Source organism: Cynoglossus semilaevis, chromosome 9 (genome assembly GCF_000523025.1).
Source record: "Cynoglossus semilaevis isolate Cse_v1.0 chromosome 9, Cse_v1.0, whole genome shotgun sequence".
Lineage (NCBI taxonomy): Eukaryota > Metazoa > Chordata > Actinopteri > Pleuronectiformes > Cynoglossidae > Cynoglossus > Cynoglossus semilaevis.
The window spans coordinates 14,858,105-14,885,196 of record NC_024315.1 but is presented as its reverse complement, the minus strand read 5'-3'; the positions used below and the strand labels follow the sequence as shown (position 1 = coordinate 14,885,196).

Here is a 27,092-nt window from a genome sequence, read left to right as displayed (position 1 = left end):
ATAGTTTTAAGCCCATTTCATTGCAAAATTTCCAATCAATTTGAAAAGGGAAGTGTGAATGTTTTTTTCATTAGAATGAATTTTCCATTTTCCTCCCTGCAGGACACAAAGTTTTAAGTACGCTTTTATATAATAGTATCTCAACTGTCCTTCACTTCTGTATATCAAATCTTTAGTATGTAAATCCAAAATCATATTTCTCGAGTCATTCAAAAAACATGTAGAGTTGTTGCAGTTTTGTATTGCAGTAATTGCAGTTTGTCAACTGTTCCTATCAATGACTACAAATAAATGTGTGACAAGATTCCTTTTACATTTTGTGAGAGTGAAATAAATGCTACTAAAGGTCAGTGCCAAAATAAATATCAAAAGATTACCAACCAATTAAAATGAATTTCAATATTTCATTTATACCTGTTTACTTAAAAACAGATATAGATGTAGAGATACAGCTATAGAGTCACTCATTTAAATGGTAAAAGCTTCACCCCTCATTCAGCCCATTCAGCCCATATGTGTTTTTTTTTTTACACTGGTACAAAAATTAGATAGAAGTTGTCTTATTTTGAATCTCTGTGTATTTGCTTTATTTTTATGAATGAATTGTCTTTTGTATGTTTTGTGCACATTAATCATGTATCAATTACCAACACATAATCATACTCTGTACACATTTGCACAAAGAACCCATTGTTTGTACATATGCAGTTATTTTATGTCACATATGAATTTTTTATACACGTGCATGTGTCAGATTGTGCCAGAAAAAAAATGAAAAGAGACACATACTATTAAATACATTCAATATGTGTTTTCTTGAGTGTGAGTGTTATATTATTAGTATTTTTCACTATGGGTTTGGGATTTATACAGCATATATATACTGTGTATATATAGCATATGTATAGCATATATATAGCATATATATACTGTGTATATATATGCTGTATATATATTCATTTGGCTGCTCCAAATATAAAATAATGTTGTCAGTATTTTATTTTATTAATAACGGCTGCAATTGTCAGGGAATGTTATTTTCCATTAAATTAATTTCTCTTTTTGACGTTGTATAGGCAGCCTCTTTTGCGATGTTTTAGCGCCCTCTGCGGTGAACGATTGCAGAATTGTTCACGTTGGGCGTGATTGCGCGGCCCCTCCCCCTCTACAGTCGATCTGGAAAAGAAAAAAAACTTTTTGTATCGAAGGAATCAACAGCCGCCATCTTGTCGTGGCTCGGAATTGGGATTTCGATCAAACTATGGCTTTTACATAGAAATTGAGCATCCTTTTTACGACATAGGAGCATCATCCACCCGAAAACAAAATCTTAACATCACGTCGGAGACATTTTGCGTGAAAAAATTGCAACTGAATCGGTGGTCGTCGGGCAGAAAAGCTCCGTGTATCTGATTTCCCCTTCAGAGTGCGGCGATTCAGTCCATGTCGCCGTTTGGGAGCAGTATTGTTAACTGTGGACGAAAGGAGACCAGACCGTGACAATCGAAGTGATTTGCAAAACCAGGACATTTTATTGCAATTTTGCATTTATGTGGCGCTCCGTGTGATTTTTGCACGAAGAAATTTTACGTCACAAAAATGGGTACTTTGAAGGTCTAGAATTTACGACTTCCCCTCCGAAGCGCAGAATTCCACCAGATGTTATCAAACTGTCGTGCTGAAGTTGGGTCTTTACATGGGGAATATTTTATTGTGCGTTATTTGACGATTATAATGTGGGTTTTGGGTGTTGGATTATCATGGGGTGAATGGCGGTGGCGAAGCGGGGCGCTATTGCATCTCTTTTGAACGGACTCTTAGCAGCAAGCAGTAGCTAACGCTAACAGTTAACTTAGCGATTAGCCTGTTAGTTAACGTTAGCAGGCCTGCTAATGTGATAACTGGAAAGATTCGTGTTGGTATTAAAACTTATTCAACAAAGGTGAATATAGTTATTTGTGCAAAATAACAGCTATCGCGACTATGGCTGAAAACCTGCTGGACGTCGGACCTCCCACCTCTAAACGACCAAAGCTAAATTCACCTGCCCTGTCAGCTTCGGATGGACAAGGTAAGGCCTTCAAATAAACACATAAACACCGACATTTTTCATTGTTTTTGCATCATAACCGTTGCCACTGTAGTCCACCGTTTGTCTGTGTAGCACATGTTAAAGTTGTAATTTCAGTTAGTTGGCTGTAGTTTGTGTGGATTCACTGCAGTTTCGTGGTTTTGCTCGTTGTAAGAAGTAATTGCAATAGCATCTATACGCTAACGTGTCACGCAAACGTACTACGTGTGGTGTGTATGTTAATTGATCTACGATCCTGCAAGAGATCTACCACAGGGTAATTTGTTTAAACAACACTAACATCCGAACATACTAAAAGCAGGGTAAAACCGAACCTACCAAAGACTGCATCGTGAAAGCGTTATGTGACGTTGAATCTCTGCCTTGCTTTTAAACACATCGCTAATTATGACAGATGTGTTTTTAAGTAAGCATATAGCATCTGTCTGTTACTTCATTTGAAAATCTTATGTCGACAGATTGTAATTGTGAAAAGCTTTTCAATGTTTTAGTCTGACACATGCAATAGTGTTCACCGGGTAATGAAACCAAAATAAAGGTTACAGAACCCTGCATTTATAGCTGAATATTTATTCATTGAAGAATTGGACATTTGCATTTGTTATAGCTTAAAAGGTTGTGTGCTTTATGTGTTTTATATCAAGCCCCAGTTTTTGGTGAGAGTATCCTATCACAATACTCAAAAAAAGTGTTTACGAGTGAAGACATAGCTACTGATGTTAACACTGCTTCTTTTTTTTTTGCTGTGAATGCAGTGTCAACAATTGCAGCCTTTTCCCATGCTGTTTTAGTGACGTGTTTTAATGCACACCATGTAAACTGTCAAAGCTGCACCATTCTCCCTCCACACCACACACAGCTAAGATGTGTAAAATATTTTTGTCAATTACTCACTAGATGACGAAGTTGTTCATCCATTTACTCATTCATTTGTTCATTCATTCGCTAATTCAATTAAGCATTTGTTCATTAATTTATAGCATATAAAGCTTAACATCAATCATTTGAACAATCTTTAAACTATCAAATTAAAACAATGAATCAAGAACACTGACCCACTCTGCCGCTTGCATTAAAACACCAGTTTATTTCCAGATTTGATGAAAATCAGAATACAGTGTTGCTGTATGAAGGGAGAGGGTGGAGGGGGATGACAATTCTAAGGGCCCACAGCCCTTTAGGGCCACACACCCCTCTATGGGCACAGAGAACAGCAGCCAGTGTTACAGTCCGTCGGAACCGTCTCAAACAACCGTCTATAGTAATACTTTTGGGGAATGGCCATGGTCAAATGAGACTGGTGGACTGCCACATTCTCAGTAATTAATAGGAAACCTTGAATTACATGTTAACATCAGTTATAATGTACAGCACTGACCTTCAGATAGTGGGCCATAGTGTGGTTAAAGAGTGCCATTATAGTAATGAAGAAAAAAAGTAAAAATAGAATACCTATAGTGAAGTATTTCAGTGCTTTCGGAGTTTAACACTGTTTTGCCAAAACACAGCATAGACGTACCACATTTGTGTTGTCGTGTTCTAAAGTAGTAGAAGATCATTTGCTGCTACTCTATCACACTATAGATATTTCAAAAGGTTGTTTTGTTTTTTCTAGGTCTAAACATTTCTACTTGTGTGTTTTTTAGGGGTCACTTTTGCTTACCTTACAATAGCAGACACTCAAGCCAAGTAAGAGGAAACAACATATAATAATAATAACAGATATAAATAAAATGCAAATAATAAAGACACAAAAAGGTCTAGGTTTAATAAATTCCACTCTGTAACTCAAGTCAACAACTTCAAAGCCTGGTCCATTTTAGCCAAGCCCAGATGGTAAACATGCAGAGCAAATAATGGTATTGCTACATAAAATACAACTTTTATTGATGATCGTTGGTACTGGTTGATTTGTCATTTTGCAATGATACACTTACCACACTACTGAAGTTACCTTACTTTTTTGCTGACTAAACACTGTTGCTCTTTTTTGACTGGTATCTTCTCCCATTGCTCCTCTCCTCCTGATGCCATTTCTAATCCATGAGCGCACATTCACATTTGCACTATGCACGCATACACAAGTTGTGCTACATTGTCTGAAGCTTACCTGGCTGTACTGAGCACAATCTAGCCATAAATATGATGATAGCAGGATGGGATTTGAAAATAGATTGAAAGGAGAGTTTCTTTTTGGGCACTCGCACCTTTGCAGAGAGCAATAAGTTGGAAAACCGAGCAGTGAATGTCAGTGATCTCACTGCATAAGGGCGAATGTGCTAATTCGTAGTCATGCCAACTCCCCACTCCATCAGCTGTAATTGTGTCTCATGTATGTGTGTTGTTGTGATCACAAAGGCTGCAGTTTTAGTTTTGGCAAATTAACAGGGTTTTTTTTCCAATTAATGTCTTCTGTCATAGATTGTCTGTGCATTGTAAAATTGCTAGTGCAATTTTACTGTCGTGCCGTGTGATTGTAAAGCAACAGAAATCCTATCTAATTGCTGTCTCAGTCCCCTGGGAGTTCTGGGAGACCCCTTGACATACTAAATTTGAAATAGTAAATGCAGTTACATTAATTGACAATTTAGAGGCTGTTTTTGATTATCAATGTAATATGGGACACAGTGTGTCCAATTTAATCTCAACGAGACGTTTTTTTTGTTTCTAAATACGGGATATTCCGTTTTTCAAGGGACGGTTGGCAACCCTAATCATGTGATACTAATTGTAGTAATCGCAAGGTGGCAAATAATCCCCAGGGACAATTTTCTTCCAATTAATCGCACACAGTACAGTTTTGCACAAGCTTAGTATAAGCCTTGGAGTTGTCCTTTGAGTGTATAACTCCAGAGTTATAATATATATATGTAATATAAATATATATGTAACATAAATATACAATGCATCTATAAAAGTTTGGTTTCCGAAAACATACAAAAATAACTAAAAGAATGTAATTGACAAAACAATTATTATAAAATTTTGCCCATTACACTTACCATATATGTGGCTTTGCTGCTAACGCAGACACACTTCAGCCTTTTTAGGAAACTAAACTTATGTGTATCTGTTGGTGGTGTTAAAATTCAGTGTAACTAAAAGTGTCAGAAAAAGGAGAAGAGACGCAGCATTTATTTAGCAAAATACTTACCGTTTCTTTAGTTTTATAGTTTCCGCACTATAAGGCACACTTAAAAGCCTTTAATTTTCTAAAATATTGAGCCAAATAGTGTGCCTCATAACCCGTTGCGCCTTATGTATTACTTCTGGTTGCGCTTACTGACCTCGAACTGACTTTAAAAAGCCAAACCACACAGTGCACACAACTGAAGCACACTCGGAGCCAACAATGACGTTTAACTGTGTTATCACAATTAGAAGATACTCAACAACAATTATATAACCCAAATCCGCGCAACGTTGTGTTGTGCCTCCAAACACCCGCAGACTTCTTTTTTGTATTGTCAATGTATGGTGCGATGCAGTAGGACTCAGAAGGATGGCTGTTGATTTTTTCGTGGTCAAGAATTCTTTTTATTTCTCCTTTTTTAACGATACAGGAAAAAAACACACTCTCTCTGCAAAACAACATCCGCACGGAACAGCGTCAAAACAACAATACGGTTTCCATCCAGAACAAAAATAGTGACAACTGCCTGACTCTGGAGGGGCGAACAACAACAGCGTCCTCCTGTGTCCAACTTAGGTCACTACCCTTTTCCACAAATCTCGTCCCTATTGATCCATGCATGCCCATCTCACCGATATTGTCAAAACCCAAGTGAAGCAAACTAAATCGGGCTTGCCATCGTTCCGGGTGGATTGACCACAGAATTTCAACCACTAAATATTGGTTTTAACGGGGTGTTCAAAGTTAAATTGCGAGCTGCGTGGGAGCGTTGGATAGATCGTGGATGCCTGGGCTAAGGTATCAGTCTCAAATGACGTTCGAGCTTTCACAAAGACCGGAATCATCACTGAACAACTAATTAACAGCAATGACACTGACTCGGATATTGACAAGAGGGATCCAGGCTCTTAGCGTTCCATTTGTTGTATATTGTATAATATCTGTTAGGTTAGTGGTTGAATTCAGTGCCATGTCTTTTGTTGACATGTCATGTTCTACCCATCATTTTAATTGCTAATGTTACTGTCAGTAGAGTGTGTGTGAGAGAGAGCATTGGGACTCAGTTGAAAGGGGCAGCGTGAGTTATGGCTGGGACAGTGTTTCTTTTAGGAGTTTTGTCCTATTTTGTTGATATAAACTTTTGTTTACTTTCAGTAAAATATTTTAATTTTATACTTTATTTTAGAGGACAGTTCCAAAAAAAAATATAAAGGAATCTATATAAACTACAATGTCACATTTGTTGTGAATTTGTGTTTCCAGATTCAGGGAGAAATAATTTCAAATAATCCTGATTTCAGTACTTACCAAATTTACGTATTATTATTATTATTATTATTCCTCATTTGCTTATAATCAGGCAATGCCATTTGTTCTTAAAAATCTTGTAATTTATGCTAAAGATATTGCACTATATCCATCCATTTGTTTGCAGTAAAAAGTCCTTCTTGTTTTCTCCTATTACCTACTGCAGATACAGTATTTTGGTTCTGTTATGCAGACCTACTGTACAAGCTAATTTGTCAGAAGGTTGGGTAACAGGAACCCAAAACTGCAGTTGTCTTGAAACCTGTTTTCACGTTATTTTTGTTATTAAATTGAATTTATTACACCAAAGTATATGTAGAAAACCTTGTCCATATTAATTGACAATGGTATTCTATCTAGTCAAGACCTGGATGTTCCCTTGAATACATTTGTTGAAAAGTTGATTTAATTAGTTTAGGGCAGCCTTGATGAACAGACAGCTACCCAGTAGTTTTGGGTAGCACTGTATAAACCCTCACAATCCATGGCTCCCTAGGCACTCCCCACATTATACTTACAAGTCTGAATAGTGTGACACACATAATCCTTTACTACCCAGCAAGAACCCTGAGTGCTTTTTTGTTACTCTTGTCGCGCTGTTTTTGTTAACCGGTGCCTTACTGTGTCCAGTGTATTGTTACTTGCACTGCTTTTACCTGCAGGGAAAAATCAAAAGTTTTAAGGCATAAGGAAGGAGGAAAAAACTTTGCATGAGTGAAGTTGTCTTTGCTACATCCTGGGAGGTTATTTCACAGTTTAGCTGTTCAACTTACTCTTATGTTTTTCCGTCCAGCCAAGTCACAGACACTGTATTCTATACTGACTTAGGAGATGTTTTTGGATTTTACTGCCTCATTCAGGTGCTTTCCAAAAAAATTATTACTCCGAATAAAAACAACAGATGCCAGAGAATCCAATCATGCAGAAAGTTTCTGTCTGTCTCTCAGTTTTTCTGTACACCCTGTGACATATTTGACATCACCTGAACATGTATAACAGTTGCTAAAGCTTTCTTTTCAAGAGAAAACTTTCCCCTCATGCATACATTTGGAAATCGGATTTGTTTCATTTTCTATGGTCAACTGAAAAATGTCAACAAATTTGTCCGACCAATTACTTATTTAGATATGACTTTGCTTAGTGACACTAAAAATGTTTAATTGTGCAACTGCAGATTTTTTTCTTTTACAATTACTCAAATTTCTTTCACCCCCATCTTGTCTCTTAGATCTGGGATCACTATCCTGGGATGATTTGGAGAACGACCTCCCAGATGAATTGATCCCTAATGGTGGAGACCTAAACTTGATGGGTGGGATACCCACAAATGGGGGAGCAGCACCTGGAACTGTTGGGCCAGGTGGACTCCCTGTTGTTCCTGATGCAGCTGCAAAGCACAAGCAGCTTTCAGAACTTCTCCGAGCTGGTAGTACCTCCAGTATCACAGGCACGGGGTTGAACTCATCTAGTCCTCAGCCAGGTGGTATGGGGCCACAGCTGGGGACACCACTGGGTAAGAGCCCTCTTAGCCAAGGCTCTCCAAACAACCGTACGTCTCCTCAGGCCCAAAAAGCAGGAACACCAACAGGAATGGCTGGGCAGAACAACAACAACAATAATACAACAATGGGCTTAAACACATCAGGCTTCAACCAGACTATGATAAACAATAGCCAAGGACATGCTGGGCTTCTGGCACAGGGGGCACCGTCCCAACCAGGGCCAGTGTTAAATGGTGGTCTTGGCCCAGGGACTGGTAGAGGTCGTGGAGTTGGAGTAGCAGGTATCCAGTACCCAGGAACAACACCAGGAGCAGCAGGTACGGCTCTGGCAGAAACACTCAACCAGGGTGGGCAGCAGATGGGCACTCTTGCTACTCTGAATGCAGCCCAACCAGCAGGCAACATGAACAAGGTAAGCCAAATAGTGAGTTATGGCCTCTGTGATTTCAATGTATCAATTAGACTACTCTTTTTAATGAAGTTGCACTCAAAATACTCTCAACTGTTGCTGCTGTGAAAGTCGCCTTACTTTACTGATGCTGGCTGTATGTGCTCTATATTGACTGGCCTTCAATTGCCTGGCAGCTCTTTATGGAGGTGCAGCAGGTGGTGATGGTGGTTGGTGGTGTATCTAGTTGATACAACCGCTCTGCTTTCCAGCCCTGCCATTCTCTTTACTCCTCTGACTACCGTTCCTGCAGATAAGTTAGCGGAGCTGGGAGTCCTTCTGATTGGCTAAATGCTGTGCATGGCATGCATGACCCATGTTTCCATTTGTTCCATTCACAAACCTGAATGTGAGTGAATGTATAGAGGCTGAAGAGCATAATGTTGCTCAGGAGCCACAAGTTGTATACCCTTGGTCCAGGTGATGTGTCAGGAAGAAGAAAAAAATTGACCTGCAAGGGAAAAAAATGGTCATTCCTGTATCGCAGCACTAGGATGGAGAACAGAAAATGAGGAAACCAAGGCTGAAAACCGAAACACCGAAAGAAATTATGCCAATTATGCACTGATCCACATTTTTTCACTTTTGATCCAATCCCGATATTTTGGATTTGGATATTCATCTGTCGGGAGTTTTACCTTGCTTTTGGAACCACTCCAGAAGTGCCTTCCAGCGGTTCTTTACGTTTTAATGTCCGATGGCACATTCACGTCCTCTTTGATTTGGCGCTCTTTATGTTTAATTAAGTTAGCGGTATTGTATGAAGAGTCGGTTACACCTCTCGGAAAAATGCACTTATGTGCCATTTTCAACCAAAGATTTTCTGTGGCCGAATATTCGGTGCATCCTTACAGAGAACACTGGTTCTTATAAGTTTGCCAAGGGGGGGATTTTGTCAAACAACTTGGATAGACAATCTCAAGGTTGATGCTCCTGGGTGTAGCCTTTCTACAGTGGTTCAAAAGTGGTGAACTGATGATACGGTCATGGGAAGTTGAGGCTTATTAATGCTCTTGTGAAGTGAGGGCTGCCCCTGTATGGTTTTATCCAATAGACCAACTAATGCAGCTAAAATAGTTTTTCTAATAGAAATTATTTTTGGGGATCTACACCATCTGGTATGACTAGTTGCTATTTATAAAATTATCTTTGTACTCTTAGATACAAATGATGTATGTTTATTATAAATGCTTTCACATTGTGATTATTATGTCTCCAACCACAAAAGACTGTGTTGTTGTGCATGGCTTCCAATATTGCACTTTAGTCACAACTTCTAAATCTCTTTGTCAGTCTACTGTCATGGGTTTCCTACAACATGACCCTTTGTATGTGTGAATTTTTCCTGCTGTTATGTCTGCTCAAACTTGGCATGTGTGAAGAGTGAAGAAGAGGAGCTAAACATAATCAAAGAAGCATACAGGTGGTGAAGTGTGTGTGTGCTTGTGTTTTTGTCTGCTCAGCTGTGGTGAAGGGGTGCTGTTGTCTTGATGTCTCAGTTGGCTCAGGTTTTATCTGGTCTACTGGCGTGGTGTCAACAGCCTAAGGGTGTACTGCTTGGCCTGGCAGATTTTTAGTCTAATCTCTCATCTGCTCTGTAGATGTGAGAGTAACTAGATACATAAGTAATAAAGCAGGATTTTAACATGGATAAAATTCCCTTAGCACCTCAATCAAATTTACAGCTATATTCAGGACTCCGCAGTAAACTTTTGAAAATTGCAGTTGATTATATTTGCCTTTATCCTACACATTGTATGTTTTATTTCAAGGTTTCGAATGATTTTGTTTCTAAAAATATGTTTCTAATTTGCAGTATTTTATGTGAGTAGGTTTTCAAAGACAAAAGGTTAAGGAAAACGTGGAAATTAGTGGTGGGTATTGTTAAGAATCTCTCGATTCAATTTTGATTCTACGTTTTAATATCAATTCGATTCAGTGTTCATCTAAATGCTACTACCAGATATATTTTTTTAAAATAATTATTCATTTATTTTCATGCCCATATGAACAGCCGTGGTGTAATTCATAGCAATATATCTGAAAATAAAGCACCAGCACAATAATATTAGTACTAAATATAATGAACAAATATAAAGAAAAAAGAGAAAAAACAACAAAATATATCAACTATTGATACGCTGATTGTCTCTGGTACCCATTAGTGGGGCCCACCCAAACATTGATCTAGCAAAGGTAGAAACTATATTATGATTACTGAATCATTATTGGATCTAAAAGTAAGGATTGATATTGATTAAAAACAGGCCCTGTTGTTGTTATATGTAATACTGTGTTGAAAGTAGACATGGCAAAATAATGATTTCAATGAAAGTAATTCATTTATCTGGAATCCTCTTCGTTCTTTCAGGTTGGCCTAAGTAGTAATGGGGCTCCTTTTGGCACCCAGCCCTATGGTCAGGGTGCTGCAGGGCCGGGCCAGCAGCTCAACCATCAGCAGCAGCAGCTTCAGAACAAGGCCGCCCTTGCAAACAGTCTGCCACCATTCTCTAATGATCTCAAGGGGACTGCTGTCAACAGCGTACCAAATGCGGTGAGTGCTTGTTAGACATGATCAGAAGTCGCTGGCCAGATTCTAACAGTTCTCAGCAGTTTTTTATTCTTTGTTGTCACCAGCTCTAGCACAAAGCTAATGTTGTAGTGTAGGTGTAGATCGGGGTGCCCAAACTGTTCCACGAAGGGCCGCTGTGGCTGCAGGTTTTTGTTCCAACCAAGTTTTTGTTCCAACCTGAGTTGACTGGTTTAATCAACTGGTCTCAGTCTTCAGACAGCTGATTGGTCAAACTATGTGCTCTTGGTTGGTTGGAACAAAAACCTGCAGCCACAGCGGCCCTTCGTGGAACAGTTTGGGCATGCCTGAGATGTAATGACATTTTTTGCTTATTCTATTGCTTGCTTACAAAGTGTAGTTGCTTTAGACTTACCTAAAGAGCCTAGCTTGTCCAGTCACATTTGTCAACAGCTGCATGGCAAAGGCACAGATGTCTGACTTACTCTGGCTAGAACTACCTTTGTTGGTTGGCTTGGTTAATCTTCTTGGTCATCCTGGTCTGTCCGTTGCTCTTTCGCTTTGTGTCATTGATGAGCTAAAATTTTAGACAGGTGATGATGTAAAAAGAAAAACAAGTAGCCTCACAATAATTTGGGTAATAGAAGTTGACAGTGGTTGAGTTAATGTTGATTGGTCCTTAGCAGTAAAACATACTGTACCTTAGGTCCTTTATTAACACTATCCAGTATCTTCCTCTGGTTAGTGTCTTGTGTATTTAGTGGCTGGAAGGTGGGTTGTAGTACTGATATCTATAATATTAGAGAATGAGTGTCACTTTTTGTATTGATGTTGAGGCACCCATTTTTAGGTTTATTGTGTTCAACCTTTGTCTTTAAAAAAAAAAATGAATGGCATGTAGTCTTGACTGTGTCACCTTTATGAAAGGGATTTTGATCTAAACTCGAGTATTACCAATTCCAGATTGCAGGGTCTAGTAATATACTGGTCTTATGTTGTTAATTTAAAATTTCATAAGAGAAATGAAAGCATGCCATACCTTGTATACCAACGTGCATGCCACAATTAAAGCCAAAGATCGTTCTCAGGATAGCTTTCTGATTCAAAGTGACTTATATGAATTTAATATTGTAAAGAATTGGGGCTTGACCTAAAGATAATTGCTCGCTTTGACATTGTCTTATGTTCAAACATGCAGCAGCTCCAGCAGCAGCCTCAGCAGCAGGTGGCAATGCTCCCCCTGGCTGGCAGTGGAGGTGTGGCAGTGCCTTCTGCAGGACCTACAGCTGACCCAGAGAAACGCAAACTGATCCAGCAGCAACTGGTTCTGCTGCTGCATGCGCACAAGTGCCAGCGGCGGGAGCAGGCCAATGGGGAGGTGAGGGCCTGTGCCCTACCTCACTGCCGCACTATGAAGAACGTCCTCAACCACATGACCCACTGCCAAGCAGGCAAATCCTGTCAGGGTAAGTTGGCAAAAATATACAGAGAAATTGTTATAAAATTGTGTAGATGTTTCAGTGTTTGTACAATTAAAACTTCTTGTTATATCATTGAAGCATCCAAAACTGTAAAGTTTCTGGTGTAACAATATTGAAAATCTAGCAAGCTTTTTCCACTCTGTTTACGAGTAGAGCTGCTGAATTATCGGAAATATTATAATTGCAATTATTGGAACTGTAATACATTTATTTTACAATGAGAACTTAAAATATACTATATAACTATATAATATTGTCAGTACATCACAAGTAATCAGAATCAACAGTATAGTTGACCTCCAGAAAGTCTCAAAAACAAATAATTTTACGTATAAATGTGCCTTTTTTAAATTTCTTCTCGGTCTTTCTGATGCTTTTTGTAGTGGCCCACTGTGCATCCTCCAGACAGATCATTTCCCACTGGAAAAATTGCACACGACATGATTGTCCCGTTTGCCTCCCACTGAAGAACGCCAGTGACAAGCGCACACAGCAGCGTAAGCACAAATAGCTAGTAGTGATTGGTTAACAGTGATTAGTTTTTTTTTATTTTTTGTAATAGGTTGAACTATCAGTGTATCATGTTCCTCACCCTCGGATTGATTTATTGATGTACTGAGTATGTTTTAGACATTGTTTTTTATGGTGTGATGGTTTTGATGGTGTATACTTCAACCTCGTTTCTATAACCTTTTGAGAGTCATTTTTCCCACATCATATAACAGACATCATTTCTGCACAGCTTGTTTTTTCATGTTCTGCAATAAATTTTCTTCCATGTTTAATGATTCCCTATATACCTGCATGCCTCACCCTCACTTTCCAATTATTGAGTAAACAACTTGTTCTGAACCAAAAATGTTAGCATCTATGTCTCCTGAATATGTTTATATTCTTACACATAAACTTCACCTTGTTTTACATCAAAATACATAATGTTTGTTTTTGCTGTAGTCAGGGTGTAGCTTAGCAGCTACAGAGTATGCTAAGGGTGTAGCATACTCTGTAGCTTAGCAGCTACAGAGTATGCTACACCCTCAAAACTACAACTTGTCAACTAACTGTAAAGTGTTTTGATGTTACTATGGTTAACTAATGAATCTCTTGTTTTTCTCAGCTATGCTGAGCTCTCCTACTGCAGGCCTTCAGAACCCCATGTCTTCAGTCAGTGTGGGTCAGCCTAGTGCTTCTACCAACAATACCTCAGCCCCCATAGATCCCAGCTCCATGCAGAGAGCCTACGCAGCACTTGGACTGCCCTACAGTAGTCAGCCCACTGGGCAAGCTCAGGCCCAGCAGGCTCCCGGGCAGACGGCAGGGGCACAAAATGCACAGACCCAGCAACAGCTTTCCCAGCAGATGAGGCCCATCAATACGCTTGGTAAAACCACAGAAAGTTTGTATTTTCTGAGAAAACATTCAGTCTGAATTTTATCTAGTATTGAATAGTATTTACAAAAATATGAGCTTGACTGTAACTTTTTTAAGAATCATGTGAACTAGCTGAACTTATATATTCCTATTAGTTTAAGTTAGCATCAAATTGTAGCTTAGACAAAATATAAGGCTATCTCATTCGCCATCTGTTTCTCTTGTATAATGTTCTGTTTATTGCAGATGTGGCCATTTTAAACAAACTGAATGTACAGTTATAGTTTGAAGCCACCGTGTGCCCTTTGATAACATTGTTCTGTTTTATAGGTAACCAGATGGCTCTTGGAGGTGCGGCCATGGGTGTAACCACTTCAGAACAGACCAGCCTTCACACAGATGCTCTTCCCAACACACTAAACACTAATAAGTTAGTACTTGCAGTGTCTTGTATTTCATGTGCTGGACTCTGTTTATACAGCACTTAAATGCAGAGTATCTGTTCACATTTGACGTTTATCATTCTCTGTAAAAATCCAGTCAGCTGCTAGCAGATGGATCAGCCGTGGGATCAATGGTAAACACACCGGCTGCAGCCCCTGTCACTGGGAACAGGAAAGCCTGGCATGAGCATGTCACTCAAGACCTGCGTCATCACCTTGTTCATAAATTGTAAGTGTGAACTCTTGAACTCTTGAAGTCCTGCATTTAGGGTATGGGGATTGTTCTCCTATGTTGTTGCTCCCTCGAGAGAAGAAACAACCTCACCCATGGCTCTATGTTTGTCTTCTACGGCAGAGTACAAGCCATATTTCCTACCCCTGATCCGGCTGCTTTAAAGGACAGAAGAATGGAGAACCTGGTGGCCTACGCTAGAAAGGTGGAAGGAGACATGTACGAGTCAGCTAAAAGTCTGGTAAGACTTTTGGTCTGACAGCTAATTATTGTTTTAGTTTGGTCAAATGTTGTCTTCACTAAACAAACTGTGACCATAGGATGATTACTATCAATCCTTGGCTGAGAAAATCTATAAAATCCAAAAGGAACTGGAAGAAAAGAGGCGTTCAAGGCTACAGAAGCAGAATACTACCCAGACACCGATGGCTGCTCAGGGCACCCAACAACCAGGCCTTACACAGCCTAATGCCATGGGTCCAAGGCCACAGAGTAAGTATTATTTTTAGAAATAATATATTTGGTGTTGTGGCATAGGTTCTTTGGTTTATGAATACATGTGCATGTTGTCCGTTTTTTTATATAGATGGACCTGTTTCCCTGCCAAACTTGCCAAATCAGATCATGAATCGCATGCAAGTCTCACAAGGTAGGTTTTGTGGCAGTTTAAGAAGAATGATAGAACATTTGTAAGGATATAAAAAATATTTTAGTTTAAGTAAGAATGAGAAAAATCTACAAGGGTTCAGGCAGTTGGAAAATGAACCTTCAGTATCAAAAAAGATTTTTATAGTCTGCTCTTGAATTTTGATTCATAACACAGAAAGGCATTTATTATAGTATTTAGGGTTTCAACATTTTCAAATATAACATAGTTTTTGTCCATAGGAATGAACCAGTTCAACCACATGGCACTGCCAAATGCCCAGATATCCCAGGCACCAATAGGAGCACGAGCTGCTTCACCCATGAACCATCCACAGCAAATGAACATGACCTCCGTCCCAGTGGTGAGGACAACCATGCAACTACACCAGTAATAGCTCCTGCTGGTGGTTAACAAATGCATCAGCTTGTTCAAAAGATTGAACTTAACAAATAGTTCAAGACATGCCTATATATGTCCGTTAATTCCCAATTTTTGATTCTGATGAGACAATGAAAATAAACAAAATAAAATAGGGGACACAGGCTGGAGTTGGCCAATCCATTCTCTTGTTTTTGGTTAAGTACACTTAACTGACTGAGACCTCTGGACTGAATTCACTCTAACCAACCTACTTTATCAGGTATTGGTTATGTTGCACCTGTGCACCATATCATTGTGAACATCCTTTGTCTGCTTAAGCAAATTAAGGATGGTTTGGTTAAACAATGTTGGAAGAATAAGCTGTCTTCTTTACCACAAGTACTCCTTTTAACTTTAAGAGTTGTGGTTTTTTTCTAGTTTAATGTTAAAAATATAAACAGATATCTGCAATATCTTTAGTAAGATTCTCTGCAATCATTTGTTAAACACTGATATTACACATGAAGAGATTTCCTGCATTGACGGTCTCATCATGATTTGGTTGGAAATGATTAACATCATAAATTCAACCTTGTACAGACAGAATGTCAGTGACCTATTGGCCTGTACTTTGTTTGTTCACCAATGACAATTAATGGGTAAATATTTACAGCTATACTCAATACTTTGTTGTTTTTTTTGCAGATGGGCATGTCTCCCTCCAGAATGCCACAAGCCCAGGGCATGATGGCTGGACATAGTGGCGGCAACATAGTGGGCCAGACGGCCAATCAAGGACAGTTTCTTGCTCAGACTCCGTTCCCTCCAGGATCTAATGGTGTTGCGGGCACAGGCACCATAATCCCTACTGTGGGGCCTAACATGGGTCAGCCACAGGCTCAGGCTGCCGTCACTCAGGTGAGACACAGACTAAAATGAAGTGTGAAGTTTCTTTTAACTATGGTTTTTAATGGTGCTGAACAGTTGTTAACAATGGTGTCCAGCTGGGGAGCTTGAATCATAATGTGTTTACCAATCGTACTACCCACTAATTGCTCTAACATTGTTGTCATACCAATCACATGATGGTCTCTGGACCCAAAATTGTGAACAGTGTTGTTTGTCTGTTTGATCTTACGATTATGTGTTTGTCTGCTTGTACACCCGTGTGTCTTTGTGTGTCCACCTGCCCCGTTTGTGTGTGTACTTCTCTCCAGCAGCAGCAGCAGCAGAACGCTAACCCCCCTACCAATGCCCTCGGGTCCTCACTAGGCCCTCAGCTAGTCTCCTCTCAAACTCCCATGCATTCTACGCCTCCATCTGCTGCCTCCACAGCTGGGGGAGCCACTAACCTGCCACATCCCCAGCCCTCAAGCCGCAGCTCAACCCCCACTCTTCCTGGCCCTGTACAATCTCAGGGTGCTACCACTCCCTGTCCCACTCAGCCCCAACCTCAGGTGGAGCTCTCCACAGCAGCACAGACGCAGCCCCTGCCTCAGCCCCCTACCACGCCGGTGAGACTTAGAACCCTACGCATGCCCTCCACTCTGAACCTACCCTTCCATCCCTCTGACTGCCATGGATCAATTCGTCCCATCTACATCCAGTTCTCGTATTTCCGCATCTTCACTGCATCCATCATAATGGGAATGTTAGCTATTGAAAGAGTAAAATGTTATTGAATGAATATAATGACATCGACATGGAATTTGCTTTTTAATTGTAATAGTCCTGCATGCAACACAGCAGTCAAACTTTTACACATTCCTCATAATTGCCTATTCTCTCCCCCTGTTTCGTTTTCCCCTTTATCCTCTGTCTTTTAGCTGTCTCAGCCAGGAGCCAGTCTGGATAACCGGGTGCCCACACCAGCTTCAGCTGCCAGTGCCGACCTCCACTCACAGCATGTAGGAGCAGATCTGCCAGTCAAAGAGATTAAAGCAGAGACACACCACGAGCAACAAGAATTTGAGGCCGCTGGCGGCAAGACTGAGATTAAGATGGAGGTGGGTCTGTCCAGTATGGCCAGTTGCCTGGTTTTTAATGTGTGTTGTAGCATGTTCACTTTCATGAATTGCATAACACATGTTGATAGTCTGTTCTTGTTAAAGCCTCTAAAGTCTTCAAAGATTTTTTTAAGTTGTAGTTTTAAAATTTTTTTTTTAATTCAGTCATAGTCCACATTTAACTGCCTTTAAACTGTTTATTGTTTTGAGGTTAAGCGTTAAAGATTCAATTACAATTTGCATTTTTTTTGTAGACTGAGGATGATACTGCTTCAGTGTCAGTAAAGAAGGAAGAGCCAGAGGAAAAGCCAGAGCCTATGGAGGTAGAGGACAAAAAGCCGGAAATGAAGACAGAACCCAAAGAAGAAGAAGAGGGAGGAGCCAACAGCACAACCTCGTCATCCCCGTCTCAGTCACGGAAGAAAAGTGAGACTATAGAGATGGAAAAAAAAATAACAGTTTTCTTTTTAAAGTATTAAAAAAGATTTGTGGGCATCATCAGTAATTAAAACAAATACATTGCAGTTTTTAAACCGGAAGAGTTGCGACAGGCTCTAATGCCAACTTTGGAGTCACTCTACCGGCAGGATCCAGAGTCACTGCCTTTCAGGCAGCCTGTAGATCCCATGCTTCTTGGTATCCCGGTAGGTACAACTTAAGATTTGTTTTTTCTTTCATTCTGTGTGCGCCCATTATGTGCCAAACCTAAGCGTCCTCTCTCCACCCCTAGGACTACTTTGACATCGTTAAGAATCCCATCGATCTGTCTACAATAAAGAGAAAGCTTGACACAGGCCAGTACCAGGAACCGTGGCAATATGTTGATGATGTCTGGCTGATGTTTAACAATGCTTGGCTCTACAACCGCAAAACATCCCGTGTTTACAAGTATTGCTCCAAACTGGCAGAGGTCTTTGAGTCAGAGATTGATCCTGTCATGCAGGGCCTTGGCTACTGCTGTGGGAGGAAGGTACAGTGAACTTATTATTGATACCATTTGTATCAACTTTTAACAAAACTAAAAAGCATATTTCTATTTTTCTGCCTATAAATATCTTTGTAATCCAGCTTGAAATAAAAGAAGAGGAATGATTAAACAACTTTGAAATTCTAAAAATATTTGTTGTTTGTTTCAGTATTTTCTGTAAATGTTTTGACCATTTCTGTCCTTTTTTGTGTCTGCAGTATGAGTTCTCTCCTCAAACTCTGTGTTGCTATGGCAAACAGCTCTGCACAATACCTACAGGAGGGACATACTACAGTTACCAGAACAGGTAAGATAATAGTAAATGAGTGTAGATTTTTGCTGGTGTAATTATTGTAACATATAACATAAAATTCTGTAGATTTATAATAAATTGAGAATAAAAAATATAGGTTCTACAGAGCATCAAGCTGCTAAAATGTTTTGAATTGGCATTTGTTTTAATTTTGTTTTATTTTGGCAATGAAGTTGACTGACAGTAAAACACAATATAATACTCTGATGAAACCCAAAGCAATGCTAATCACTGCCTTTCTCCCTCAAGTTGTAAACCTGCAAGTAAAGGTTTACTCTGCATTCCCTTGCACCCCCTGCTGTATGAACAGTGTAATCGCTTTTTCAGACACACTGAAAGGCACATAAGGATCTGAGCAGCTGAGCCTGAAAAACAGCATGAGTTTTCTACAGCATTGTCCATTTACACTCTCAATAGGAGCTCAGGGATTTCCTGCTGTTCATTAGACAAAGTTATTTTGTACACTGTGGTTTTAGGTTAAAGTGTACAAGCACCCACCTACTTTACAGTACAGCAAATAGAACACATTTGTCTGTGGTATTCTTATTTGTTGCTTAACTCTGTGTATCTTTGAATGTGCTGAATGTTCATTGTGTGTTCTGATAGGTACCATTTTTGTGAAAAGTGCTTTAATGAGATCCAGGGGGAGAGTGTGACACTGGGGGATGATCCAGCACAGCCACAGACGTAAGTGAACTGACCAGTGTTTTGTACACATTAAACGTTGGTGCATACAAATATTTGTATGCGCTATTGTAATTTAGTTTGTCCTAAGTGCAGATGACACTAAATAATTTTATGTTTTAACGTTAAACTGGAAGTTGTCACAATAACCAACAAAACATTATGGGCAAACATTGTGCAAATGTTTTGTTCTTACACATCCTTTTCTTCTATCTCCTTCTTCTACACATCAGAATGATATCTAAAGACCAGTTTGAAAGGAAGAAGAATGACGTACTCGACCCTGAACCGTGAGTACATACCACCAACGCTCCTTTAATTTTACAGAGACCAAGACTACATGTTGCTCCTTTCACTTTACACTTTTGACACCTCAGTTACAAATCCTCATGAATTAAACCCCTTTAAATCATGTGTATGATGCCTTGTAGTAGATGACTTTGACAGCACAGACCCAGAGTTGTGAAACATTTATTAATCAACGTTCTTAAATAAGTTCCTTAATTTCCCAAAGGGAAGTCCTTTATTTTTTATTAATCCCGAGGGATTAATAAAGTTCTATCTATTTATCTACTGTATCTATCTATCTAACTCAAACTATTCTTCTCAAGCTTTAGTGACACTAGCTGTTATTAGCTAGAATGCAGTATTTAAACATTCACACACAGGGCTTACACGATAGGAACAAAATATGCAGTGACATTCCTCAATATTCAGATGATGATATAACAGGCAATAAATAAGAAAATATTTCATTTTGCATACAGTTCCTGTCTCTTTCAGATTTTTAAGCTTTGACAGAGTCCCTGCTTTTATGCACTCTCAAACACTGAATAGCTGAAGATAATTAAATAAAAAGTATGTTTTACATTCTTTGAACTATGCTATTCAATTAAAGTCACATAGCATTAATGTACATGTTAATATATCTTTTAGAAAAAATAAATAAATTGGATTTCCTTGCACTCAACAAAGGTAACGCAAAAATATCTCTTGAAATAAAAGAATCTCAGGTGAACAAGAGAAATAACTAACATTATAAATAAACAACATTATCATGGCCCTTGCATGTGTCTGGTGTTCTTTAGGTTTGTTGAATGTAAAGACTGTGGAAGGAAAATGCATCAGATATGTGTCCTCCATTATGAAGTCATTTGGCCATCAGGGTAAGGCTTTTGAATAATTTCTCTATTTATATTTGTCTTATTTTTATTCAACATAAACTGTACTGTGTTTTTTGTCTTTTTACCCTTTTAGATTTATTTGTGACAACTGTTTGAAAAAGAGCGGGAAAACGAGGAAGGAAAACAAGTTTTCGGCAAAAAGTTAGTGCAGTGACTGATGATGTTTAGCATCTGATGTACTGTTTGAAATATTCGTGTTTTTGCATGCAATTCTTTCTAAATATATATATACTACAAACAAGACTTTAATTGTTTGCTATATTATAGATAAAAAATGTTACTTTGGTCTGTGACATTGTATATAGATTAAACTAGTTTTAATACAGTTTTTTTTTGTTTTAGTTAACAATCATTTCTCTGAATTGATTGATGTTCATCCAACAAAATAGATTCTTACAAAAAAAATCTTTCATTTGTTTAGGGCTGCAGTCAACTCGATTGGGAATGTACATAGAGGATCGTGTGAATAAATACTTGAAGAGACAGAACCATCCAGAGGCTGGAGAAGTGTTTGTGCGAGTAGTTGCGAGTTCTGACAAAACTGTGGAGGTGAAACCAGGCATGAAAACCAGGTGAGACCATTAGCTACACAGATACCTGAGGATAGTCAAAATATAGTTAAAATAAACTTTTCTGGGCCATTCCAGTAACATTGCATTATATACAAGACCTTTAAAGCTTAAACTGTCTTGATGACAATGTACTATGTAAATTTAAGTAAAATGCATGGCTTTGGAGTAATAATGTAATGAAGTATTTGTGTTGTGTTTCTCCTGCCAGGTTTGTTGACATGGGTGAAATGCCTGAGACCTTAACCAAAGCACTTTTTGCGTTTGAGGAAATTGACGGTGTAGATGTTTGCTTCTTTGGCATGCACGTGCAGGAGTATGGTTCTGAGTGCTCATTTCCCAACACTAGGTTTGTACGATTCGTTATGTCATGTACTATATGGTATTATGTCATCTCTCCTGTCATGTTTAACCCTCTCCACCCTCTTTGTCTGCAGACGGGTCTACATATCGTACCTTGACAGTATTCACTTCTTCAGACCTCGGATTCTTCGAACAGCAGTGTACCATGAAATCCTTATTGGCTATCTAGAATATGTCAAGAAGCTTGGGTAAGTTTCATCTTTTTCTGTTGAAGTGTTTAATCAAGCCTGATGAGTTCATCTTAGCTGAACAGGGATACTGATTTTTTTTTTTTTTTTTAATTCTCTACAGGTATGCCCAGGGGCACATCTGGGCCTGTCCTCCAAGTGAAGGAGACGATTACATCTTCCACTGCCACCCTCCTGATCAGAAGATCCCCAAGCCTAAGAGGCTGCAGGAGTGGTACAGAAAGATGCTGGAAAAAGCCTTTGCGGAGCGGATCCTACATGACTATAAGGTAAGGAATATGTCCTATTATGTAACTAAAAAATAAAAATGTATGCCTGTTAGAATGTTTGTTTTGATTGAATGAATGTTGTTCTCCCAGGACATCTTCAAACAGGCAACTGAGGATCGACTTACCAGTGCCAATGAGCTTCCTTACTTTGAAGGCGATTTCTGGCCCAATGTGCTGGAGGAGAGCATTAAGGAGTTGGAGCAGGAGGAGGAGGAGAGGAAGAAAGAGGAAAATACAGCTGCCTCTGACACACCAGAGGTAAGGAATGTTGTGCGGTCATGATGCCAAAGATTTCATGAAAAACAATGGAACATGGAATAATTCTAGGCACCAGCACAAAATGCTTACTTAGGGTCTGTTGTCAATCCTGTGGAAAAATGTGAATCGTTCAATGAGCTTTTTCCTAAGAGAAATGTCATTGCATGTCTCCCCTAGGGCACACCTGGAGACAGCAAAAACGCTAAAAAGAAGAACAATAAAAAGACCAATAAAAATAAGAGCAGTGTGAGCCGAGCCAATAAGAAGAAACCTGGGATGCCGAATGTAGCCAATGACCTATCACAGAAGCTCTATGCCACAATGGAGAAGCACAAAGAGGTCAGACTTCATTGATTTGATTTAATTGTATTTATTTAAAATGCAGCGTTATATAGTATAATAATGCAATTAACAAATTTACATTTAATTGTCAAATATCCATCATCGTCCGCTTATCCGGGGCTATGGATGAATTGTCAAATATGTGAAAAAAAGAGCAATTATCATTTAACCTCAGTTTTTTTGTTTTAGGTGTTCTTTGTCATTCATCTCCACTCTGCCCCCATGGTGAACACTCTGCCCCCTATTGTTGACCCTGACCCCTTGCTCTCCTGTGATCTGATGGATGGCCGGGATGCGTTTCTGACTCTTGCCAGGGACAAGCACTGGGAGTTCAGCTCCCTCAGGAGGTGCAAGTGGAGCACCATGTGCATGCTGGTTGAGTTGCACAACCAGGGACAGGACCGCTTTGTCTACACTTGCAATGAGTGCAAGCACCATGTGGAAACACGCTGGCACTGCACTGTTTGCGAGGTGGGTTTCTGTTATACATTTGCTATAATGCACTTTGTATTTGCTGTTGATGGCGACAAAAGCAGGAAAAGCCATCCAGAACAGCATCTGTAGGCTGTCCTATATGACCAACTGATCCTGCATCATTTGTGAGCCTTGTTTTATCCTAAACTGTGATGTGTTTGGGGACTACCAGCTTAATTTCTTGTTACATGCAGTGCTACACTTTTGTCATCATAGCAATGTATGTCACAGATCACTCAAACTTTATTCAAACCTTTTAGGTATTTGTCTAGTAATCATGGAACTGCTGTTTCAACACTCTCTTTTTTTTGCAGGACTTTGATCTTTGCATCAACTGTTATAACACAAAGGGCCATGACCACCAAATGGTGAAGTGGGGTCTTGGCCTGGACGATGACAGCAACAGTCAGAGTGGAGAAGCCTCCAAGAGCCCACAAGAAAGCAGACGGCTTAGTATCCAGCGCTGCATCCAATCCCTGGTCCATGCTTGTCAGTGCCGCAACGCCAACTGCTCATTACCATCATGTCAGAAGATGAAGCGAGTGGTTCAACACACCAAAGGCTGCAAGCGCAAAACCAATGGTGGCTGCCCTGTGTGCAAGCAGCTTATTGCTCTATGCTGTTACCATGCAAAGCACTGTCAGGAGAACAAGTGTCCTGTACCATTCTGCCTAAACATCAAGCACAAGCTACGTCAGCAACAGCTTCAGCACAGGCTTCAGCAGGCTCAACTAATGCGTAGGAGAATGGCCACCATGCAAGGAAGAACCATGCCCCTCCCATCACCACCGGCATCAGCTGCTCCTAGTACTCCTACTTCCCATGGCCAGCCCAACACACCTCAAACACCCCAGCAGCCTCTTTCTAGCCAGCCGCCCACTCCCAATTCAGCAGGTGTCATGTCTCCCTCATTTCCTAACGCCTCGCGCAATGGCCAGCCTCAAACATCGGTCTCCCAGGGAAAGCCTGGGCCTCAGGCCTCTCCTCTACACCAGCAGCAGTCCCCTCTCCCTCAGCCACCACAGCCCCCACAGCAGCTACAGCAACAGCCTCCACTTGCTGCAGTCAAAATGGCACGACGCATTGAGATGATGGCACAAGCCCAGCAGAACCAGCAGAATTACCGTAACGGCTTGTCTATGAACCCCCAACAGCCTCAGCCGCGCATGACTGGGCCAATGCAGACCCAGTTGCAAATGGTCCAAGGACCCCGTGGACCACAGGTCATGCAAACTGGAATTGCTCAAGGTCAGTGGCCTGGAGCTGCAGGACCCATGCAGGCAGCTCAGACCCAACAACCAGGTCTTGTTCCTGGTCAGACACCACAGCAGACAGTGACCATGCAGAGAGCTTTAATGGCTCCAGGACAGCAACAACAGCAAGGCCAGAGGATGCTGATACCACAGCAACCTGGTGTCCGTATACAAACGCCCCAGAGGACTGGTACAATAGCCCCTAATGCCCTGCAAGAGCTTCTGCGTACACTCAAGTCTCCCAGCTCGCCGCAGCAGCAGCAACAAGTTCTTAACATCCTCAAATCTAACCCTCAGCTAATGGCTGCTTTTATAAAACAGCGAACAGCCAAGTACCATGCCAACCAGCCACAGCACCAACAGCAGGCTGGTCAGCAACCACAGCCTGGAATGCCCCCAATGCAGGCTATGGCCATGCCAGGAGCAACGGTACAGAGGCCAGGGATGCCTCAACAGCAGCCCCCTGCGCAGAGTATGGCAGCACTAGGGGCTCAAGGGCAACTAGTAAATGCAGCACACAACACCAACCCACAAATCCAAGAGATTTATCGCAGACAACTTCTAAGGCAACAGCAGCAGCAGCAGCAGGCAGTGATGCCTCAGGGCCACCCCGGACAGTTCCCTGCACAGACACAGGGTACGGCAGCTACGTATTCCCAGATCCGTATGCAGCAACAGCAGCAGCAGATAGCCATGCAGACAGGCCCAGGATCAGCGGGGGGGCCCATGGGTCAGCTCCCGTCCATGGCTCAGATGTCACAATCGGGCATGGGGATGGACTCCACCCAAAACCTGCTTCATCAACGCATGCTTCAGCAACAACAACAACTTCCCCAGCAGCAACAGGCTGTCCTCAAGCAGCAGATAGGTTCCCCCGCACAGCCAAGTCCAATGAGCCCACAGACTCATTTACTGACAGGCCAACCCCAGGGTGGAGCCCACCTCCCTGGACAGCCCACACTAACCAATACCCTTAGCAACCAGGTCCGCTCCCCTGCACCCGTCCAGTCCCCCTGTCCACCACAGCAGCAACCACAGCCACCACATTCCTGTCCCTCGCCACAGATCCAAAACCAACCCCAACCCTCGCCACAACACCCACCACCGCCACACTCGGGTTCCCCCCACCCAGGTCTAGGGGGCCCACTGCAGTCTATGGAGCAGGGACACTTGGGGACACCTGATCAGAGTGCCATGCTACCACAACTTAACACACCCAACAGGGGTGGGCTGAACAGTGACTTAGGGATGGTGGGAGATGCTACAGGAGACACTTTGGAGAAGTTTGTGGAAGGATTGTAGCATTTCTGCTGGGAACTGAAGAACAGTCTCACTCCCAGGTACCTGTCCTCCCACTTCTTCCCTAAGGACTCTTTAAGCTGTAAGCTTTGTTCTAAGTTTGAAAACCCTTTTGTACTAAGTAAAAAGTTGTGAAAAGAGAAAATTAGGCTGAGAATAATAGAAAATGTCACTTCTAGGGAATGAAATTGTTTCCAAGCCCAAGCTGAAATATATTTCTTCCTTTGGATAATGGGAAAATTGCAAGATTATTCGTAATGAAAATAAATCAAAGAATATATTTTTTGTTTGAGACCAAATGTGTTCAATAATCAATTTATTTTTTGGTTTGCGTTGGTATGTTTCATGCCTTTTTTTATTTTTTCCCCTTTTTCAAACAAAAAAATGTACAATTTCATTATATTATATTCATATCTTTTTATTTTGTACCTTTGGAAAAAAGTAATACTTTTTTGTGTTGAAACTGTAAAATAATTTGTCTGGGTATTGGGCCAGGTTTTTGTTTGCAAATTGTCATTCCCAGCAATTGTTATCTAGTGTTGTTCCATTACTCCAAGATCATGCGTTCAGGGACAGAGACTGCTCCCTCTTTTTTTGTCTATGAAGAGCACTCAGTTGTATAAAAATAGGAAATAGACTTTGCCAGGTTGTGAATACAAAGGCATGTATGCAGGCACACATGAAGACACTGACAGAAATCCCTCAGAAACTAGAGAAACACAGCTTTACCTGGTTCCAACAAAACTATGGCAAGGAGTACAAGCTACATCTCAGTGGTTTAAAATTTGACAAAGCTGTCCGGCGAGTGTAGTAAACTGTTTTTTTGACCTTAAAGTGTCATACATTTATGTCATAAAAATCCCTCGACTGTAAAGACTGTAAGAAAGGAGGTGCAATGTGCTTTGGTTGTTTGTAGACCACGTTTTGAATGATACCCTGTCCGTCAAGTTTTACACTAGGTTTGTGTTTTCCACAGAGGAAAGACACATTGGAGATTCACAACTTGAAATTCAATTGTGGAACTGACCCTCATTACACTCAAAGAAATACTTGATTAGGGGGAATTTAATTTTCTCATATTGTAAATCAAGTTAATAAATGACTATAAATATAAGAGAACGCATTCACTGTATAGTGGTAAAGACTCATTTCTTACTTATATACCATATTGTTTAATAAACTGTGTGCAACAGATGAACTCTAGGACTCTGTTTGGTAAATGAGCCTTGCTTGTGTTTTTTCCATATTGTACAATATTTTGTAATTGTTTCACAGCACCAGAGGAGGAGAAGCTCATGATGATGAAGGCAAGAAAAGTGCCTCTGAATTGTTGCAGCCTGCCTTGCAACTGCGGTTTGTTTTGTAGACACTGCT

At 40.5% G+C, this 27,092-nt stretch overlaps 1 protein-coding gene across 4 annotated transcripts; it reads left to right on the top strand.

The window, feature by feature from the left end:
• Positions 1 to 1,147: 1,147 nt before the first annotated feature.
• On the top strand, positions 1,148 to 26,921 carry crebbpa (CREB binding lysine acetyltransferase a). Of its 4 annotated transcripts, none has more exons than XM_008317471.3 (31): positions 1,148 to 2,071; positions 7,762 to 8,447; positions 10,855 to 11,037; positions 12,212 to 12,479; positions 12,878 to 12,991; positions 13,612 to 13,875; positions 14,196 to 14,295; positions 14,406 to 14,537; positions 14,664 to 14,781; positions 14,909 to 15,032; positions 15,127 to 15,189; positions 15,429 to 15,550; positions 16,255 to 16,467; positions 16,767 to 17,063; positions 17,376 to 17,555; positions 17,810 to 17,981; positions 18,081 to 18,199; positions 18,286 to 18,525; positions 18,741 to 18,829; positions 19,442 to 19,522; positions 19,753 to 19,809; positions 20,608 to 20,685; positions 20,777 to 20,844; positions 21,125 to 21,275; positions 21,484 to 21,621; positions 21,710 to 21,823; positions 21,927 to 22,092; positions 22,183 to 22,350; positions 22,528 to 22,689; positions 22,882 to 23,163; positions 23,481 to 26,921. In XM_008317471.3, exons 1-31 carry the CDS (start codon positions 1,984 to 1,986, stop codon positions 25,719 to 25,721), a joined length of 7,278 nt encoding a protein of 2,425 aa, XP_008315693.1. In that variant the 5' UTR covers positions 1,148 to 1,983; the 3' UTR covers positions 25,722 to 26,921. The 4 variants fall into 4 exon arrangements, with proteins under 4 accessions (XP_008315693.1, XP_016890788.1, XP_008315692.1 ...); XM_017035299.2 differs by having other exon boundaries at positions 1,149 to 2,071; positions 14,861 to 15,032; positions 16,770 to 17,063; XM_008317470.3 differs by having other exon boundaries at positions 1,149 to 2,071; positions 14,861 to 15,032.
• Positions 26,922 to 27,092: the final 171 nt, after the last annotated feature.